This window comes from Apteryx mantelli, chromosome 7 (genome assembly GCF_036417845.1).
Source record: "Apteryx mantelli isolate bAptMan1 chromosome 7, bAptMan1.hap1, whole genome shotgun sequence".
Taxonomy (NCBI): domain Eukaryota; kingdom Metazoa; phylum Chordata; class Aves; order Apterygiformes; family Apterygidae; genus Apteryx; species Apteryx mantelli.
In genome coordinates this window covers 4433130-4454312 of record NC_089984.1, presented here as the reverse complement: position 1 = coordinate 4454312, position 21183 = coordinate 4433130, and the positions used below count along the sequence as shown (strand labels likewise).

General features: G+C 41.2%; 1 protein-coding gene across 1 annotated transcript in view; it reads left to right on the top strand.

Annotated features, from left to right (window-relative positions):
* LOC106485155 (protocadherin-15-like) overlaps positions 1-21183 on the top strand; it is a 335439-nt gene that overhangs the window by 117963 nt on the left and 196293 nt on the right. Inside the window, exons 4-5 of the mRNA XM_067299667.1 lie at positions 11929-12089; positions 15994-16149. Coding sequence (XP_067155768.1) covers positions 11929-12089; positions 15994-16149 — 317 coding nt within the window. The remainder of the gene's footprint in view (positions 1-11928; positions 12090-15993; positions 16150-21183) is intronic.

Here is a 21183-nt window from a genome sequence, read left to right as displayed (position 1 = left end):
AAGTTTTTCAGCACGTTATGGGTTTTCCTCACTACTCAAGTCCAGCGTGCACTAGAACTTTAGTGCCCCGCCCGCAATCTTGAGGGTTTTTTACCCCTGAAAGTAGGGGAGATATTGTAGCAACAGTGTACAAAGGGATTGAATTACTGTTTAACAAGAATTGTATCCAAAACTAGCCACAGATACACATGTAGGTCTGTGGTGTTTCTGCTACCCACGTGACATTCAACTGTGGATCTTCTCTGCATCCCCCGTTATCTTTTTCCTTTCTGCAGGCCGAGGGTGTCGTGTCTTTGGGTTTCCAACAGTTGCAGCAGGGAAGGGCTTGGCTGGAGCCAAACCCAGGCAAAACAGTTAAGTTGGGGCAAGATTTCTGAGAACATGGCCTTAATTGCTCTGTCTCCGTTGCTGAATTTGGTGCACCAAGAAAATCCAAGTTTGCTGGCAACATTCGTTTCTCTTCCAGGTTATTTCCCTGCACAAAATAGCATGGGCAGATGGCGAAGATCTATAAGCATCAGCAAATTGTCCTTTTTTTTCCTTCCTTGTAAGGTGTAAACCAATATGTGGGGTTATTACGGTGCACAGTGGATACCTATAAAATATTGAATAATAAATTCCGCAGATAGCCACAAGCAATGTTTAGGTAGGCCTTTTACTATGTTGATAATTCAGCTTCAGGGCCCAGCGATACAGCCTCATGCTGCTCCTCTCCAAATGGTATGCAAACAGGCTGTAGGATGGCTCCAAATTAAGCTAAAAACATTCTAGTCATTTAATTCACACCTTCAATGGCCATTGCCTGATCACAGTGTTCCCAAAAGAATGCTTGGTCTCTTTCATTATTTATAAGTTCCTGAGTGTTTAAAGTGTAAATTAGACTTTTCTAAACAGAGAACCAATAAGCCCTGATGTTAATTTGCTTGAGTAATGGCTGAAGGGATTGGAAAACAAACAAGATTTAGAAAATCAGTTTTTAATATATATTCACAATTGACACGCTCTGAAATGTGCCCGCGAACTCTAAAACAGATTACCTGAATATGCAATTTTCCCGAAGAAATGTAATGAACAGATAGCTGCCCTGCACTCCATCTCTGTTGGCTGCATGCTGAAACGTTCGCTTTGATAAAAGAGTTTGCATTAGAATTTCACTGGTCAAAGACGGCGCCCCGCACCCCTCCGCTGCCTCCATTTTTTATCAGTCTTGCTTATCCGTTTTGAAAGCTCAAGTTCCCCCCTAGTTTCACAATTGCAGAAATGTGTTCTGTAATTTTGAAATATGGGTTTATATTTTGAGAGGCAGACCTAGTCAAAGCTTGGAGTTTCCTGAGTGACAAAGACCTGTATTTCCAAATACGTAATTTTTCTAGAATCGGGATGAAAATTAGATGCTTCTCTGTTTTCCACAGACTGGAAATAGAAATACGGCATCATTTTCAGGAAAATGTAAATGAAGCAGAACAGGGCGGTCCCTCCGGTTCACACGCGCCCTGTAAGGGAGCTGATGCCCAGCAGGCAAGTACTGGCCAAGTAGGAGGACCTGGTGGACCCTTGCTTCACAAGGCTTGACTGTGAGGCTTATCTCTATGGAGAGAGCTGGGAAACCCTAAGAGCTCCAACTTGATAGCTTTCTCCAAAACTGAGTCTTTGGGGCTTGCATGTTCTCCCACCTTGGCGGGGGAACCTGGGAGCATGAAGAGCCCTGGCCATAGTCCATCCTGCTGTGAAGGTGGAGGAGCTAAGGGACCGTGACTCTCTCCAGAGATCTCCCTGCTCCTGGGGGGGTTTCTGGGCCAAGTGCTGCATTTGAGCTGGTCCTCGGAGGCCATGGCTGTGGCCGCCAGCTCCGGAGCGGTGCGGATGGCAGGGCTGCCGGGAGCTCAGGCTCTTCTGCGTTTCAAGCATTGCATACCTGGTGCGTGTGGGCCCCAAGAGCTTTGCCTTCTGCTCCCAGCAGGCCCCCAGGAAAGGCGAGGAAAAATGAGACACATCATTGATGAAAACCTGTTTGTAGTTCAGCAGCATTTGTCAAAGCTGACAGTTCCAGGAACTTAGAAATGGTCTTATCAGCAAATTATCAATCGCATCTCTTGAGAGGAAACCGAAGGAACTGTAAACACAAACAGTATGTGGCACGTTCTACAGTTGCCTAAAAATAATGTAGTTGCAAATTGCACTAAGTTACTTCAGGAATGCTTTTAGTTTTCAGCAGAAATATTTTGTTGTATCTTTTTTTTTCCCCTTCAACCCATACATGCCGACTTCTGTCTCATCTGTGGAACATTCAGTGTTTGCACACAAGTAAGCGTGACTAGTTTCAGCTTGGGTTTAAAACCTGGCACATTTCCACTGAGCAAGTTGGGTGGCAGATGTAGTTTCACTGCATCCGACAGAATTTATTAATTTGGGGGGAGGCTGCATGAAGAAAAAGCTGAGACGTTGAACCCAAGGTTAAAGGGAAGCGCTCAGCTACTCGAGGGTTTCTGAGTTGAATGGACCATCTCAGATTTGGGTTAGATGAGAGAGAAAGTGGGTCCTGGAAACTGCAGTGTCCTTTTGAGGTGGCAGTGTCTGTCTTCATAGCTTTTGAGAAGGAAGGTGCCCAAGAGGAATGGTTAGCAGGTCATCTTTGCAGTCCTCGTTGATGGTCATCAGAAAACAGTGTCTTTCTGGTGACTGAGCATGCCTCTTGCCCTGCTTGGCCATACAAAACTTCTGTTTCCACCCAAAACCGTTGTCCAGGCAGAACCTGCGATGGGGCTGCTAGATGCTGGGACTTCCCAAACACGTGGCACAGAGCAAGGGCTCAGTTGTGTGCACACGGTGACTTTGCTGTGTCTGAGATGTGCAGGTCTGTCTTAATTATGAGGAGATGCCCATATTGCACAGACATAAATCCCGATCTGAAACGTGTTGTGCTGTAGAATAGCTTGCGTGTGTGTCCTGGGCTTCCTCTAATGACTCTGTAGTCACGAAGCTACAATGGGTTTTGCTTTCCCACGGCTTAGGACCTTGACAGATGAAGAGTAAAAGCAGTAAATTAATGTTTATTAATAGGGTCTAAAGAAAATAAGGCAGGTCTGAAATAGAAATGAGATTGGTTTTGTGATAATATATTTAAATGTGAAGTTGTGGATATCTCTGGGAACATCGCTCCTCTTTTAAATGCAAATTACTTTGTTTGCAGGTACCTAACATCATAATCTATGCACATAATCAGAGAATTTATGTTCCCACAAGCTCAGTTCTGGCTAGGATGTACGTGAACTTTGTTAATATACATATTTTTTTCCCAAAAGAGCAAAAATTAAAACTGAGGTTTTCAACGCAGAAAGGCGTAATAAGCTTACTACTTACCAAGCACACTAATTTAAACCACCGCTGCGGCAGTTTAGTACATCAGTCTGACCGCACGTAGCCTATTTATTTCTGCCTTGTCCCGCCAGGGGGGCGGCGAGCCCCAGCAGAGGGCTCAATGGTCGGCTCGTGGCTGGTGACCTCTCTCCATGATTACGTCTGCTGGGGTGGGGTGGTGGCCCCGGAGATCCGACTCCGCTGTGCAAAACACCCTTCGCAGCACAAAGTCTCTGCTGTGGGGAGACTTTCCTTCTCCAGCAAGAGAAATGAAACCCTTTGAGGGATTCGGCAGCCAAAGGATGGTGCAGGGGTCTAATTGCCACCTCTGGGTGCATGATATTAAAGAAGAAATGGAAGTTTTCTTGCAATTAGAAGGACATGAACATCTATGTAGGTACTTTCATGAGTTCCGGCCTTGCGCTCTTCTGGAAAACTTCATGGAGTAGTGTGTGGGCTTTTTTTCCTGAAATACTTTTCCATGTTTTCTGACTTCTGAGCTACATTTTTATTAAATATTTTATTTTGTTTGCAAATGCATTTCATAATTTTCTGTATCTGTGCGGCTATCTGCAGTTTGCTAACCGGTAGCAGCAACTGGCACTAGAATGAATGAATCCCTTTCTCTCTTGAAAACAGACTGATGGATTTTGTTTTTCCGTTTTGGGTTATTTTCGGTGAGTTCATGCCATCTACACTCTGTTCTTGCTCTCTGACTTACCCTTTTCCAACTAGGTCTCATGTTCGTTTGCTCTCATTTTTTTTTTCCTGCGTTATATTATTTTCCCTATTTACGTTGCCTTTAGTCATTTCATGAAGAGCTTTCCCTCGTCTTCTGACCACGATGAAATGTGGTTTTTGTATTTCTTACGGGAGAGATTGTCTAAATACAGTAAAAACTTAGGGGAAACCTGTGGGGCTACTGTGCTTCCCTTATCGCAAGAAATAGGACTTTGAGCTTCTCCAGGTTCACATAGTTGAATCCCTGCAAAATCTAACCCAAAGTGATTGCGTTGTGCCTATGTATACATCTCTTCGTTGTTGTCGTGTGTTGTGTCTTAAAGTCTAAATCACCTTCAAGATTTGCTGTTCCAGGGTCTTCTGGGAAATGAGACAAGCAGCAAAGTGTTGGCAGGAATTGCCTGAAGACTTTTTATCTCGCTACTGACTGCAGTATGTGCATTTTTATTATTTCTTTGCTGTCTGGTAAGAAGAAGAAGATTTTTTTTTTTAACGTTCCCAGACATTTCAGCCTGTGTTTCTTTTTTGTTTGTTTTGTTTTTTGTAATGATAGCTTTTCTGTTGTACGTGTGGGTATTTTATAACACTTTTGTTAATGATAATTTTCTTTGTGCTTGTGCGTGCTGTCTTGTTCAAGAGCCCCGCCGTGGGAATATTGTTTTCCGAGAGTTGGCAGCCTTTACGTAGATAATGGAGAATCTCATGTCAACCTGTAGTAATCTGTTTTTGGTTCCCTTTGCTAAACGAAAAATAAAAAATCGGAGTTCCCTTGAATACTGGCATGATTTACCTACCTCGCTTAGGTTCTTCAGCCTGGAGAGGGGTCTGTCAGATGCACTCGTAGAAAGGGAATGCAAAATCAGCGTCGCGGGCCTCGGCGCGGGGCCTCGTGGTGACCTTGCTGCACCAAAACATTAAAGGAGGAACAGGAGCATCCTTTTGTGAACCAGGCATTTATCCTGCTGTCTCAACCCCAAGCTTGAAAAAAGAAAAATCAGAAATACTTTCAAAAATAAGTTCTTTCATGTTTTCCTCTTTTAAGACTTTAGGATTCATTATTTTCTCTTTTTTTTTTTTTCCCCCTCTAAATGTGCTAGATAGAATAGATGCTTCTTTCTTCTACCTGAGAAATAAGATTCTCCGTTGTTGACGTAATTTTACCAGATGCAGCTTTGGGACTCTTTTTTTACAAGATACAGCTTGCAACTTTGAGTAAGCTTGCAATTCAGTCACTTTGTCCCCAGCCAAACACCTGGGCTCCCCGCTCCTGAGCTGGATTTATGCCAATGTAGCATGGTCTCTACAACAACTTCACTTCTTTTTCCCTATAACCCCCCTCTACACTCCGATTTCTTTAAGGAATAAGAATAGAAGCCTTAAATCTGAATTTGTGCAACTTCTTCCTTTAGCATGGCCAAAGGAATGAGCTGCTTTTGGCTACGTTCTGCAATAGCTTGGAGGCTGTGGCTGCACTAGGAATGGGAGGGGAGGAGATGGGCCAGGTCGGCAGGGAAACCATCTAGAAGCAAACTTGGAAACTTCTCGGGGATCCATACAGACGACATGAGGATGCAGGGTAGGAACTGTGTAATCCAGGGGGTGGCTTTGTTAAGTTTATGCTCTTTGGGCGTGAGTCTGCAGTGTGGGTCTAAGGAAGTTCAGGATCATGGTCAGAATTTACTGCTGCAATAAAGTTTTTGTTCTCCACTGCCTTCTAATTTATTGCTATTTAATCCATCCTATACTGTAGACATATATACCTTCAAATTTGGAAAAATCAGTGTGTGATCCAGGTTTAGCCATGAGAACTCTACAGAATATCAAAGGAAGGAACTAACATTTCAACTGATCCATCTAACGCCTTTCTGTAAGAAAGTAATCCCCATTTTCCAATTGCTTTGTAAGCAGCAGCACTCCGGAAAAAGCAATGCAGGTTTGTGGTTTGGTTTTTTTTTTTTCCTCTTCAGTGCACATTTGAGAAAACCAGAGTATTGCTTGCTGTGTAAACATAGCTCAGGACTGACGGGAGGAGAAACTGCTAGTCATGTGCCAGATGAAATACAGCTCTGGCAGCAGGTTTTTAGTGGTCCTGAAGAGCAGGAGGTGGCACCTGGAGATGTTTCTGTATGTCTCTGACCTCCCCTTGCCTGTTTTGCTCTCTCTAACATGGCCAACAGAAGATGCAGGTGGGGAGGGTTTACAGGAGCATAGTTTGCCTTTTAGCAGATTTTCCACCACTTTCTGGTTTCCCGAAGATCTCCACCTCAATACCAACACTGTTGCCGCTCACCACCACCACCACGAAGTCTGAGCTTGGTGGCCCACTGCTCTTCAGAGGTGTTAACCACAACAGAAGTTTTTAGGAAGAGGGAGTTCTGTTTCTGCAGGGCTACTCGTTCTCATTAGCTTTGGTTGTTTTTTTGTTTTTTAATATATTTAGCGTGGGGGAAAAAAACCCACAAACAAACTGTTCATGAGACAAGTGCAGGAGTGGTGAGTTTTCTTCCTTCTGTTGACTACTACAGATACTTGTCCTTCTTACTGTAGCTCAAAAAGTGAGTGTTTGTGTGTGTATGTGCATTTGCACACACAAATATATATCTGTGTGTTTATGCCCTTTAACTTCCAGTTTTTCGTTTGTCTTTTGGAAACTTTCTTCCTTTCTCATAACTGAATAAGTAATATATCATGCTGTTCATTTAATGTATCTGGGTGTAGGATACCTAAAGCCACTTCTTCCAGATGGATAGCGTGCTTAATTTTCCTAGGCTTAAATACTGTGGGCTGAAAAAGTCAAAACTGGTGTTCTAAGGTAGGAGACATGACGTTTGTTTAATGCAAAGTCCCTGACATTTTATTTAAAAGTTATAGACTTGATTAATATGCTGAAATGAAAAATGTTTTGTGTGAGCAACAGAATATTATTTTTGATTATATTTAGCCTTTTTGTACTTCATACAGCTGAATGAGCTGCTAATGAAATCTGGTGGTATCAGAGATTAACTGCGCTGTTGCAGGCGGTTTTATATTTTCATCAACTTCGAAAGCAAGAATAACAAGTTTTAGACTGTCCTAGCTGGAAGAATAAGTACATTTAGGTGATAAAAGCTTGGGGGGAAAAATCTAAACGCAGGAAATATTCCCCCACCCACCCTTTTCCAATACACTGCTGTGACTTTCCAGAGTACATCCAGAGCAAAGACTGAAAACCTGGTCAGGATGGGTTGTGGTTGCAACTCTGCCTTGGCTTCGGATGCCCTTCTCTTCGTATTCCTGCTTTAGCCCTGCAGTTTGTGAGTGCTCAGGTCCCTTTTATAGGTGTCTCAAAAGTTCCAGCCCCTTTTTGAGCACACTGTTGAGCCCTGTCCTGCCGTGTGTCCTTCAGTGGCGGAGATGTGGAGCATGGACATGCTCTGCAGCCTTGAGCCCGGGGACAGCGAGAAGAGCAACCTGCTCCTGGCTCCGTGCTTCAACTCTCTGCTTGCCTCAAGTAGAAGGAATATGATGCTCTTCTAGAGCTGCAAATTTCTCTGTTTTAAATAGTCCTGCTGGGAGTATACAAGCTCCTTTCCCCCCCCCCCCTTTTTTTTTTTTTTTTTTTTTTGTTCGCAATCTTGGAATTTGGGAAATTGATGCCAGTGCCTTTTCACTGCTAAAAATAGAAGGGCTGCAGCTTTCATTTTACTATGCCTGATTCATATGCCGACACTGAGATAATCCCCAGAGCAGTGATAATTCACTGACTCCTTAAGAAAGGGCTACGCTGAAACATTGAACTAAAATAATCCAAAAATGTGTCTCAATCATTTAATAAGTGACTCCTTGTTGAGCACTAATGGTTTGCTGTCTTTAGCAGACCGTAGACTGCAAGTTCCATCTTTCATGGCTTTCACACCTGACTGAGCCCCTTGTAATGCCCTTCGCTTAGAGAGAACACCTACTCCGACTGATATATAAAAAGAAACATTTCCCTATTATTTCAGTCTAATGAAGACTTTCAGCTTTTGGATTCCTCTCAAAGGAACAGTCTAATGTAAAACTGGCGTTATAATATTTACAGCAGCACAGCTTTCTGAATGTTATTTTTGTTGTCTTGTTTTGTAGCTACGTGTTGAATAATTCCCAACAAGCTCAGACAACATTAGTGAGTAAATGTATGCCGTTACTTTCAGAAAAATAATATTTCACCTGAAAATACAGATCTTTCCCTTTTTTTAATATATATATTCCCTTAGTCTCGTTTTTGTTGTTTTTAATTAACAACCTTCTTGACTTTCATTCCTTAAGGCTGTCCTTCCAGCCAGTATAGTCTATACTAATCTCTTGAGAATTTAAGATCTTTCCACATGGCATCTCAGTCGTCATTAGGCTTCAGTGAAGGTGGATGAGGAGCCAAATTTTGGCTCCAAACAAGATGAACGACTCTTCTAAAAATGGCTCTACTTGTACTGATATCAAGTCTTACCTTCACTTTTTAAGTTGGCCAGCAGAAAAATAGCTGGGAAAAATATCACTAATTATATCCCACGTGTCTGTCTTGAAGATTTGCTGTAAGCCCTGGTAGTGTCCTGGGCATACTGGAGTGCAGCTTCCCAGAAACCAGATGCATGAAGCATGCATCTGCTGGGGAGGACATTCCCCTACCTCCTCACCATGGCTTCCAGCATCCTATTCAGAAACCCTTGGCCCTCAGTGCAAATATACGTGAACTACGCTGCCTTGCGCACGTTTGTTTGTGGTTCTCAAGACCTATGGAAGTGCTTACGTTTGCCTTGCTTGAGGCACTTGACTTGCAGGTCTAGTCAACCTATAAAATTGGTGGAAAAAGGGTGACTTCTCCAGAGGTTGCGTTGGTGCTGGGGAGTAACTAGGATTCATTGCATCAACTGCTGGAGTTGGGAGCGGGGAGATGAACCTCCTGGCTAAAAAGGATGGTTCCTAAAGTTGGGCAATAAGAATCCATGCTTATGTTTTCATCATTTAGAGACCATATCATGAACTTGCTCTCCTGCCGTTACTTTATAGTTTGCAGAAGACAAAGAGAACCAGTTCCTCAATGGTACAAGTCAGATGTTTCCAAGCAAGTGCACGTCAGCTGTGGACTTTGACTGGAAACAACCCAATTTCCCCCTGAAAGTGTGAAATAGGTTTTTAGTTTTACATTTTTTTTCTTTAGCCGTATGGGAGACTTGGTCAGATTAGCCATATGTTGCTCAAATCCACGCATGAATACTTGACCTTCCAATACACTTATAGGAGAAGGTATGTAACTTCCCGTAACAAGGGAGAAGACTTCATTTTGGCTAGAGCATTCTTCTTCTTTGTACAGCAAAAAATATAAAAGCAAATCATCTGGGGTATTGTATTAGTGCGCTGTGAACGTTGAGGACTATGTTTACCTTTGCATTTGAATGTGTGGTGAGTTAGTGCCCAAAACGTCCATGCGGTTGCTTCAACCTCTTGTGTATATTCAGGTATATTTCCTAGGTGACCTCACCGGCATTTTAGGCCAAGGGCGCAGAGGCAGGATGGAGGCACCAAAATGATCCGATATCTAATGCGGAGAGGAGAAAAAAAACAAAACAAGAAGCCCCACTGTCAGACTCTTTGTGAACTACAGAAATAACACTGTATGAATGGCTATTAGAAGGCTTATTTGCAAACTGCCATCTCTTGACGGGAGAGCAGGAGTGCCTCATGAATATCTGAAGGAAGCCGGGGCTGCTTTGAAGAACAAAGGAGTTGCTGTATCCAGATAAACCGAACAGAAGTGCTTTTTAAAAACGAGCAGAGAGCTATTCTGGACTGCAGCAGAGGGAAGTCGAATTTGGTGCAGAATTCAAACCAGTGAGATCAGTTAAGTAGTGATGGTTTGCTAGAGACTGCACAAAATGCCTCGTCCCCTCAAGTTTTTACGTTAACACATACTGCCATGATTATTTGACTGATTCCTATAGTGTTACATACGTTAGGTGTCTCTATAGGCCGTGTGATTGCAAAGTTTGAGACTAATTTCCCCTTGCTGCTGTCACTTCTGCTGGGACCTACTTTGGGATGCTGGAACATCTAAATTTTCATATATTGAGTTTTGTAGAAACCAGTGACCTCCCTTCACTATAGGATACATGTATATATATTTTTAAACTTAATTTCCCAAAGAGAGAAATAAATGCTTTTTATATGCCATGATCAATTAGGTGTCCAGAGCTGCCGTCTCAGTTTGTGGGTGCGTTATCGCTGCGACACCGCTTTGCTTCTCATGGACTTCTTAGCAAGTGCCTTCACATGTTTAAAGCTGCTTTTTCCCTCCCCTCTTTCCTAACCCTCTGTTGCAGTATATTTTTCCGAAAACTTTTGCAGCCCTCTCCTATCCCTTTTTCCAAGTCATCTGATCCTCCTGGTTCCCCCAGTTCTTCCCTCCCTTCAGCTCCCTCGAGGGTCATCCAAGCAGTTCCTGACCTGCTGGCATAAGACCGTTTCCACGTGTTGACCTGCACAGATCTTGGAAACGTTGGATCTGGTCGCTGCTTCGTTTGTGTATCCATACCGTAAGCCGTAAAGCACATAAGCGTTAAACTTTCTTTGCGTCATCACGAGGCACGATAAATCCAAGGGCGATATATGGAAGCTGGTGGATTTTAGAGGAGTTGGTGATTAGACAGAAACACTTTTGGACTGTCTCAGAGCTGGTGATGGGCTTGTTTTTCCTGGTGAAATCATCTTTACGCTGAAACTGGTGGTGGTCTGCTAAAACGGTATATGTCAGTTCAGGCTGGTGGATTGGGGTAAAATTCTACAGAATGTATTACACAAGAAATCGGGTTGGCTGGCCTTAAAAATAAGCGAGTGGTAAGTGTGTGTGTGTCTCGTGGCTAAAGGGGCATTACTTTTTTAGCTGGAAAACCATCTTTGGTCCAAAAGACTTGTTGCTTGGCTCTCCTTATCACTTCTACTATGTTATAAAAATACTTTCAAATAATTGAAAAAAATCTTACTGGGGTGTTTTCCTCAATAAAACAGTTAAACAGTTTGCTGTGCTTAAGACTAGCAATTATTTTTACTGTTTTATTGAGGAAAAAGCATTGGACCAACTCAGAACCCCACTGCAAATGCATTTATCTATCCAGAGTCACTGGTTACCAAGCAAAGGTAGGGTGAAATTGTACTCTTTGCTTTTAATAAATTAGTTGGGCCCCTTAATGAAGGAGGTTATACGATGAATGTTTTTAAGTGGTTTACATGTTCTACAGCTAGTGAGATTCACAGATTTTTCTTTATAATTGTTGATGAACTTAAGCATAGTCTGGGTTTAATGCTTCCAGTGTAAAGCAAACTGGATAGTGTTAATTTTGAAGAAAAATACTCTTTTCTATATCTATGAAGTGTTTATTAATACTGTACATGCCCGATCTCTTTTCTTCTTGGAGAGATTTATGCAACTTTTTCTCCTCACCTTGTGTGTCGCTCTTTATATGGAAAATTTATTTCAGTTTTGGTTGTTGGTTCAGCACTCACCTTTCTTGGAGGCACGATTGGGTGATGATTACTCAATGGAGGAAAAACTCATGATGCAAATAGGTATTTATATATGATGGGCGTAATCTTCAATGTCAAAATATATATATTGTAAGCGCTTCCTCTCATGCTGTCGGAAATAAATTCAGTGTCAAAGGTAGTTCTCTTGTTCGGACTTCTTAAAAATGACTCGAACATAAAACACCAGAAACCCTAGTTTGAAAACAGTGTTTTAAGTGTTAAGCTACTTGTCAAATTGCATAGAAAAGCACGTAGCTATATGAATGTCTCTGCTTTGTGGTTACTGTTTTGCAGGCACGATCCTGGTTGACAATATGCTGATCAAAGGGACAGCGGGAGGCCCCGACCCCACGATCGAGCTCTCCTTGAAGGACAACGCGGATTACTGGGTGATCCTCGATCCCATCAGCCAGAGGCTATACCTCAATAGCACTGGCCGAGTTCTGGACAGAGATGTAAGTTTTGGGGTTCCCCCCTCCACAGACAACTTTTTCTGAATCTGTGCATGCTCACAGAGCGATCGTAAACACAGGGATCGCTAGAATATAATAGCTGCATTTATCTTTTGTCCCGAGATGAATGCAAAGAGAGTTAATTTGATCCTTTAATCGGGCTTATTGGGAGCACGCAGTAACTTGCTAATGTGCAGATGCACACAACAATTCTGTGTGGATAAACACAACGATAAAGCCCAAACAAATAGATGTGTGGATTGGCAGAAAGATATAGTGAACCAAACTTGACTTGTTTATTGAATTCAACACTTCTATTATATTTTCCTGCCTTCCTCTGGAAGGAGAGGTGCTGCTTAGCTCATGCCCTGTGACACTTGCTACCCGAGAGCCTGCTCTGGATTTATATACTGGTTTATGAGACATAAGAGCAAAGGAAATATGACTGTTCCAATTCACTTATAAAGCTGTTCAAAGGGCAGTGTGATATTTCAGGGTTTGGTTGTTTTGGTTTTTTAATTATGTTTATTTTTAAAAGCCACTTAACGTTTGTGTGGTATGCTCATAAGTGCTGCTACTAGCTAGAAAGTAGTATCGTCAGGTTGAGCTTGTTTTTTTGTTAAAAGATTAAGAAACACAAAAGAGGCATCTTCTCATCCCTGCTGATTTCTTTCAAGAGGGAATTTCTCACCATGTTGCACAGTTGCTCTGGTTCAGCAGGCTCAGAAATGAAAGTTGACTCAAAACCGCAACGTGGAAAAGAGCGACGTGAGGGCCAGGAGTCCTCGCTGGGGTGCAGGGAAGTTTGCATCAGCTCTTGAGTGATGAGTTTGCCTTCTCTGTGTGTTTTGAGATGCATTCATTAGTAGCAGCAACAACATGCAAATGTGTCCCCATTTCCATTTTTTCAGTACAGAAGAATCAGCTAATTGAATTCAGCTGTTCTTAATTTAGTTTGCATTTGCAAAGCATTTTCATCTGTGGAGCAAAGCTTCACAGCCCGAACCACAGCAGGATGGACATGGTGGCAAGGGAGATCTCGGTGCAGCAGCAGAGGGGACTTGGCCCCAAGGGCGAGGTGCCTGGCCACCATGGAGAAGACAGGCAGATGCCAGAGCAGGCCTGTGGTGGCTTTTTGGTTTGATTTATTTTATTTTACTTATTTTTTATTTTTTAAGTTGGAGCAAGAAGGAATAGGCTATAACAAGAGGTGAGGTTTCAGGACCACTGTAAGAAACGTAGGGTCAATTCTCTGTTGGCCACCACGAGTCTGTGTCCACCTGTTTTTAGAAAACAAAAGAAATCCCTCTTAGATCAGAGCTAATTCTTTCTTCAAAGCCCCTTTTAGCAACACCTCTCTCTGTACAGGATCATTCGCCTTTACTCAAAGCGACCTAGGTGCTTTACTGAAGCAACCTTGTCAAATGATTTGATTTCCAAAATTAGTAACTAACTAAACTCCCAAATAATTTACTTTATTATGAGTGCATATTGCTGCTTTACAGTGTTTTTTGCAAGAAGCAGACTCAAGTCACAAGGAAATGGGTGGATGGTATGCATTTTCTTTACTACATATAGGTACTATTATCAGTGTGTTTACACTGGTGATTAAGGGGTTATCACCTGTTTTTTACTATGAATTGTAAGACTAGAAAAAAGATGAATATTTACTAAAGATGCGTTAAATACATTTTTATCCCTGTGATGATAGAGCTGGGTAAAGTTGCTCATTTGTGTTTCTTTTTAAGTTTACTGGGATATGAATAGCAAAACTGAGATTCAAGGTAATTGAGAATGTTGGGTGTGAGCCCAACTGCGCCTATATTCTGCTAATTTTGTATATGGGCAAATGCCATATGTGATTTCAATTAGTTGTTGAAAGTCGGCATCCAAAGAAATGTTGGTGGTGTTTTTTTTTCCCCCTAAGAATGGCAGTGCATTTTTCTAAGCAAAATCAGATGAAACAAAATTCCAGAGTTCTCCAAAACTCTGGTAGCTGGGAAGGATGGGTAGAGATAAATCAGAACTGTAGGTAACAGAAGCTACCAGAAGTTGTTTGCAAAGAATGCTGGCTTGAAAGATAAGACTATAACATTATAATCTTAAATCAAAGAAATTTGATATGTTCCTATGTATGTTAGAAGTTCCACTGAGAAAAGCAGAACGACATCAGTCAGCTGCTCAGTACAGCAGAAGAGCATGGACTTTTAGTTAAAAGCTTATGCTATGCTTCATTGCAGAGGAAAAAAAACTCCAAAAGACCAAAAAACCAAACAAATCTTCTTTTCCCAAGGCTGCTCATTGCTTAAAAACTGATTAGTACCAAAGTTGGAAGGGTAAAGAAAGCAATGTGGTTCTAAAAATCCATCATAGCGAAACTGGGAAAAAATCAATCCGTCAAAGGAATTGCCACAATTAGAAGGTGTGTAAGTATAATTAGATAGAAATATCATTATGGTATAACTGTAAGTCTCAGAATCTCAATATAAAAACCTGTTTGTTTTCACAGTACAGTAGAGTACAACCTAGGCATCTTTACATTACATTTTTGAGCTGTTTATTTTCTTGAAGACTACACGGTTAATAAATATGGTTTTTTTTTCTCTTTCCTTTTTTTTTGATTTTGTCCCTTCCCATGCTTGCTTGCTCTCCCTCTGCTGAGTTAAATGCAAAATCAAAACAGGCTGTCAAAATTTTGCATGCCAGACCGGTACTTCAAATATATAATTTGGCACTTGATGCGGGGAGGCGACAGTGCGGATCAAAGCCATACTGGGGCTCGGTATTTCTGAATTTCCGTTTCGACCAAAGGAGCCTTTTCCTTTATTCTTGATATAGTTGTTTTATTAACTCAGATAAGCGATCGTAGCTGTTATGAGAAAAACACAAAACGCCTTTTAACGTCTGATACCAGTGGTTACATCGCTGTTAGTCTCTGCACGTGAAGTCTAGTACTGGTTCTCGTCAGAGAGGTGAGCAAAGCCTCGTAACGCAACCACAGTAATTAGTTTTTTAGCATGTTAGCAAAACCTCGCACCGCTTAAACCTCATCAAGGAAATAAGGCAGTTTATTTACTGACCTGTAGCTCCAGTCTTGACCTTGAGTCAAGCCCATTCCTGATCATTTTGGAGCCACTAAACACTCACTAACCTATTGAGCAATCTTTCTGCTAAACTTAGGTCCTTCAGGTTCTCTAGGGCCTTCTACAAATGTCCTTATACTTAGGACCTTTTATACAGAACAAATGAGTCTGTGCCAATGAGAGCTTTGTGCATATTGGATATTTTATGGTAAAAAATTTGTATCTTCTATATTCATTCACCATATTTGGGATATATTTGTATATCAGTGATACTGTGATGGTCTACAGGAGTAGAAACTACTGGACTCTGGATTGTCTACCCTTACAGGTGACCAAGTTGCTTTTGAATTACTTGGCAAATGTAAGTGGCAGCTTATTGAATTCATCTCTGACTTGGCCTTTCAATTCAAATATTAACAAAACAAAGGTTAAAATGTGTGACATTTTCTAGGCATCTTTCCATAATCGGATGATGCTCAAAAGATATGCGGCTTTATTGTTCTCGAGGAAAGCGTGAAGGGCTAATTTGGGGGATTTTTAAATCCTATTCTTATTTTTGCGTTAACACGTAGAGTTGGCAGATTGCAGTCTGCAAAATACAGCTTTGAGACGTGTAGGTCTACTTGAAATATTGCCAACACGAGTTGTATTCAAGACATTCTCCAAAAGCTTTTTAATCCAGACATCATAGAGCATTAAATATAATGCAGCCTGATGGTCTACAGTGAACCTGGGCAGTACTAACATCAGTGAGAAATTTAACTCTTCTGTTATTACAGTGCAGATTTTGACTGTGAATTATAAAAATGTATTTTCGCTTGCAGCCGCCGATGTCCATCCAGTCCATTGTGGTGCAAGTGCAGTGCGTGAACAAAAAAGTTGGCACCATTATCAACCATGAAGTGCGGATCGTGGTGAGAGACAGGAATGATAACTCGCCTCAGTTCCAGCAGCAGCAATACTACGTGGCAGTAAATGAGGTGAGAATCGCTTGCGGTTTTTTCCCTCTTCTCTCTTTCCATAGTGTAGATTCATTGCCAAACGCCACCTTTTGTTCACTTTTCGTTTTAAAACCCAACAAATTGAGCTGTTTGAAGCTCCCTTCCACTGGTGTTGCCTTGGAGATATACAGCGCAGTCAACATACTTTATGATTTCTATGTAAATCATTCTTAATGAATACAAAGACAAAACACGCTTTTCTTCAGGATGCTTGTCATATCACAGAAGAAACTAGACCCTGAAGCTGTATCCCAATGAGGAAAGCATTGATTTGTGTTAAGTTTACAAGATGTTTTATTGCATTGGGCAGTTGTATCAACAAAACTGGAAGTGAAACAAATGCATTTACGAAAAACAAATGCAGAGCAAATAGCTAAAAAGTTTTTTTATTACCAATGTTAGTTTGGCAAACTGCAGCTTTGGTATATTGGTGTATCTCTCTGTTAAATGCCTGTGGGTTGAAGTCTTCTGCTCTCTCTTTCTATGGGATAAAATGGTTGGAGAGGCAAACGCAGCTCAGCAGGAGAACGTCCTGAGGCTGGAGAAGCCGTGGGTTGGACTTCATATTATTTGATGGAAAAAATTTGTTTCTCTCTTCAGCTGATGGCTGATGTAACATCCCTTTTCTTGATAGTGTTTTGTGGGTTTTTTTGATTCTACTGTGAATTTAATAATTTACTAATAGCCAGTACAAAGGATCTGTGTTTCCAGTAAGTTAGTATGTTCGAGTTCTAGTAATAAGAAGTGAAAATGGGAACTTAGGTGCCAAAGTGGAAGCATCAAGACTGAAACCAAGAGGAGAATGCACAGATGGGTCTTCCCCCCCCCCCCCCCCGATAAAGATGGGAAGAATGAGCAGCAAACTTAAGAAATTAAAGCTGCTACATCTGCTGTATCCATTGAGTCTCTGCTCTTTTGTCAGAGATCATGATTGGTTTGATGGCATTTAGTTTTAGTAGAATTGAGACGTTTCAGAAAACGCATCGTAGTTGTTTGCCTTTGGGAGGGGGGGCTTTTCAACCTGGCTGTGATCTCTTACCATCACTGCGTTGCTTTAAGTGACCGAGAATGCCAAGTCCTTTTCTTCCAAGTCCGATTTTAGAGTAAATTTAAGAACAATCTCATTTTTACAAAAAAGCTATTGTTTGAGGGAATTTTTATCCACTGATGGATTTTGCCATTTTAAGGAACATGAACACTGGACTTCTAAGGGAAAAAAATTTCAGGTTCCCTTTGCCTGTAAATTGGGCTTTTCAATCAGAACATATATGGTTTTACATAAAGGATTTAGCACCAGAAAAGAAATGTTTTCATTGTTAAAAATAAATCTAAACTTTATTAGCTCAAGTCACAAAGCAAGAGTAATTAAGCATGCTTATTTTCTAACTCCAAAGCTTCATATGCGGGGAGGGAAAACAAAGGTCTTGGGTTTGTGCCACGTCTGAAGGGCGGCAGAAGGTGGGTGGGAGCTGGTTGAACCTCTCTTCCGTTTCAGAGGGCTCCAGCAGCTTGTGGTGACCCCGGCGCTGGAGCTTTTTTGAAGTATTGCTCCTAACCAGGTGCTAAGGGAGGAAAGGGAGGAAAGTTTAACCCCGGTACATGGGCTCGTAGCTGGTTTTCACTGTTAGATCTTCCTTTATAGGTCATTTAACCATCTGTTAAATTGATACGACATCCCTTGGGTGAAAAAGAGAGTTGTGGAAACTGTGAGAAAACAGTATATTTCATTTGCACAGAGCTTTTAAATGTTTCTACAGACCAAAATTTTCCACAGTCTTCTCTACCGGTGTTTCTTACTGCCTGAACTTGGAGGTCACAAAATGCTGTCTCTATGAGGCTGACAATCCTCCTCAGGACTTAGGGCTTTTAAATCATTTTTAAGTTGGCCTTTACATGGCAAGTGCAAATTCCTCTTGCAGGAGCATTTTTGATGCTGAAAACAGGTAATCCAAATCAGTTCCAAGAACTGTGTTTTTTTGCAGTAAAAGTGAAGGCCAACTAATGCATTGGCATTGTAAAGCGGAGGAAACGAGCATCTGCTCTAATTAGCGAGAAGTCCAAGAAGGCAGAGAGGAAAACACAGCATTTAAAATAATTTACATTAAGAAATTTAGCAAAGTGATTCGAGTGTTTGCGGCTGTTTGTTTGCATTACAGCTGGGCAAAGATGCAATGTGGTTCTTCCCACCAGCTGCAGCCCTGATTTAATTAGCTCCGTTGTTTCGTTTCATCACTGTTACGCTTGTAACTTCTGACAGGGCACCAGTGTGCCCTTCAGCGGGACCCGGTGGGTTAATGTTCTCATTAATTAACCAAGGGCGGGGGGGAAAAGAGTTCACAAAGGATCTCAGACTTTCTTGAAGGTTTTACTGAGTGATTACATTTTTTAATGATAGTTTTATTCTGCTAATTGGCAATGCCTCCAGTGAATTTAACAGGAGGAACGTGCTGGAATGAGTTCTTGTTTTTCGATTGCCTCTGGTCTTCTGGTTTTAGTTTCCTTGTAAAGTAGAAAGTACACAAACTTGTCATATGTACATAAAAAAGAAATATTTTATTATTTACAGCTACTGCTCATCTGAGCATCACACGCATCTCCTGTTTTTCTAGCCAGGAACTTTGGCCCATGCATGTTTTTGAGGACTTCTTTGCTGAGATGTTTTGCTGGTGGGTTCTGCTCGGCAGTATCTCCTCCAGTGCCTCTGGCCGTCCTACGCGTGACCACAGAGCACGTGTACGGTGCCTTTATAATCACATTACAGCCCTGGTGCTCGTAGGAAGCATCAGGCAGGCTTTCCACTCATGCCGCTTAATCCCCCTGCACATACGTCATGAGCGTTGGATTTACAACTCCCGTGCCCGACCGCGTGCGCTTTGGGAGCATAACGTTTCCCGAAAGCATCAGGCTTCCTATACGTGTGCTGTACGTTACATACGCACCTACTTTTCTCAGGAAATCCCGGGCAAAAATACGTCAGCCTTGTGGTCGATTTTGTAGGGCGTAAAGTCTAGGACAAAGATTTTTCCAATAGCCAAATCTATTCTATAATTCTAGGCAGCCTGTGATACAAGGAAAATAATTGCAGCGGGACTTGATTTAATTAGACAGTTCTCCAATATCAGATATGTCAAGGGGGAAATTATAGTTTAGAGAAGTTGAATGCTTTTCGTGTAAAATCTTTCTATGGTTGAATTGTCCACAACACATTAAAATTAATTTGTAGGCAAAGCAGAATATAGTTGTAATATCAATATAAATCTCAGTTTCACTAATCTCTTCTTCATTTTCACATTGAAATATAGGTTTAAAATGAAGCTCATGTTTTCTTAGAAAGCCCAGATGATGTTGGGCTTGGTAGGTGGTGTCCGTCTTGGTTCGTAGTGGCCCATTGTAGAAGCTCAAGGAAGAGCGTAAAGACCAGGAGACGTGAAGCAGTGCTTTCCCAGTAAAACTGCATGCCTTATGGCAAATATCCCAAATCCTAAGGAAAATGTGCATTTACTAATACTGTAATTATGTCGTCTCTTTTGTGAAAAACTCATGATCCCTTCCTTCCTTTGCAAGGTGTTTTATAGCCTACTATACCATGTTTTACTATGCAGAACAGGGTTTGCTCCCCCTACCTTGTTTTAGATGTAAAGAAAAAATTTTTCTACACTATGGCATAGACAAGGAAAAGACCGTGCTTTTAAGGGAATCTAGAATAAAACAGTTGGAGGTGGGGTTTGGATCTGTTCTGCATGTTGCCAAATCATCCTTAGAAAACATTCCTCTCTCATTTAGATGCTTGCAGGTATACAGGACTTTCGCAAAAGATGACCCAAAATTGATATGTGTGGATAAGTTAATGTTCCCTTCCAGTGCATGCTTGCTTCGAAAATGGCTTTTGCATCTAATTTAAAAATGGTCATTACATGTTTATCGAGGGCATTCTTTTTCAGGAGGTTCTTAAATATTCTATTAAAAGTGCAGGCTTTTTCTATGTAGTTGCAGCACAATTGCTCTTCTAACGTACTGGCTAAGGTTGACGGACTTTGCTTGACTTGGATGAGCTTTGAGTGGCAGTGCTGGTATTTGTAATTAATTTGCAATTAAAATCATTCTTCCTCTTCAACTTCCTAGTTTAAAGTAGAATGTCTCGTCCCCCAAATTAATTATACCTGCTTTTTGAGCAAAGTATGATTATGTGAGTATTTACAAATGAATTGGTGTGAGTTAATAGGAAAGAGAAACTGGAATCATTTATTTATATATGTGTGTGTATACATATGCACACCATATTTTATTTATATATTATATATATAAAAATATGTATATACACACTCTTTATGTGTATATATTTATGCATATTATACCTGCTAGTCCTCTCTGGTCTTAAATAATCAGAGCAAGTGGCTACTGCAGACTCGCAATATCCCTGTGCTTAAAATTAATTGGCATTTTGTGCATAAGCTATAGTGGAGAAAATGAGGTTGTGATTAAACTATTGACTATTTATAATTGCCTGGCTTATAAGACAGATTTGGGAAATAACTCTTAAGTAGCAGAGAGGTGCTGCTATTTAGGAGCTAAGCTTTCCCGCTCCCCTTTCTTGCTCCTTTTCATAATGCAGCATTTGAGTCTATCGGCCGAAAACAAATCTGACCGCTACCCACAGCCTTCTGAAGCTCCCTCATAAAAGTAAAAATGTAATATTTAAGGATGATGCTAACTGTTTTCTGATCTTTAGAAATACTGTACTGGGTTATTTGCTTTGTTTCTTGTTGTACATGTTTTTATTTATATCAAAATGTCACAGAAGTACTCATGTAGAAAAAATTCCTGACAAAAATGTCATTAGCCCGAGGTTAAATTTGAACATGGATATCGCTAACTTAAAGATATGAGATGCTGCAGTATGTTAAAGCAAAGTCCTAAAAGTCTGGAAGGCTTATGGTGAAGTTTAAATTCAAGAGAGATGTGCAACTCATCTAACTTGCTACAGGCAAACAGATAGTATTGACAAAAGGGAAA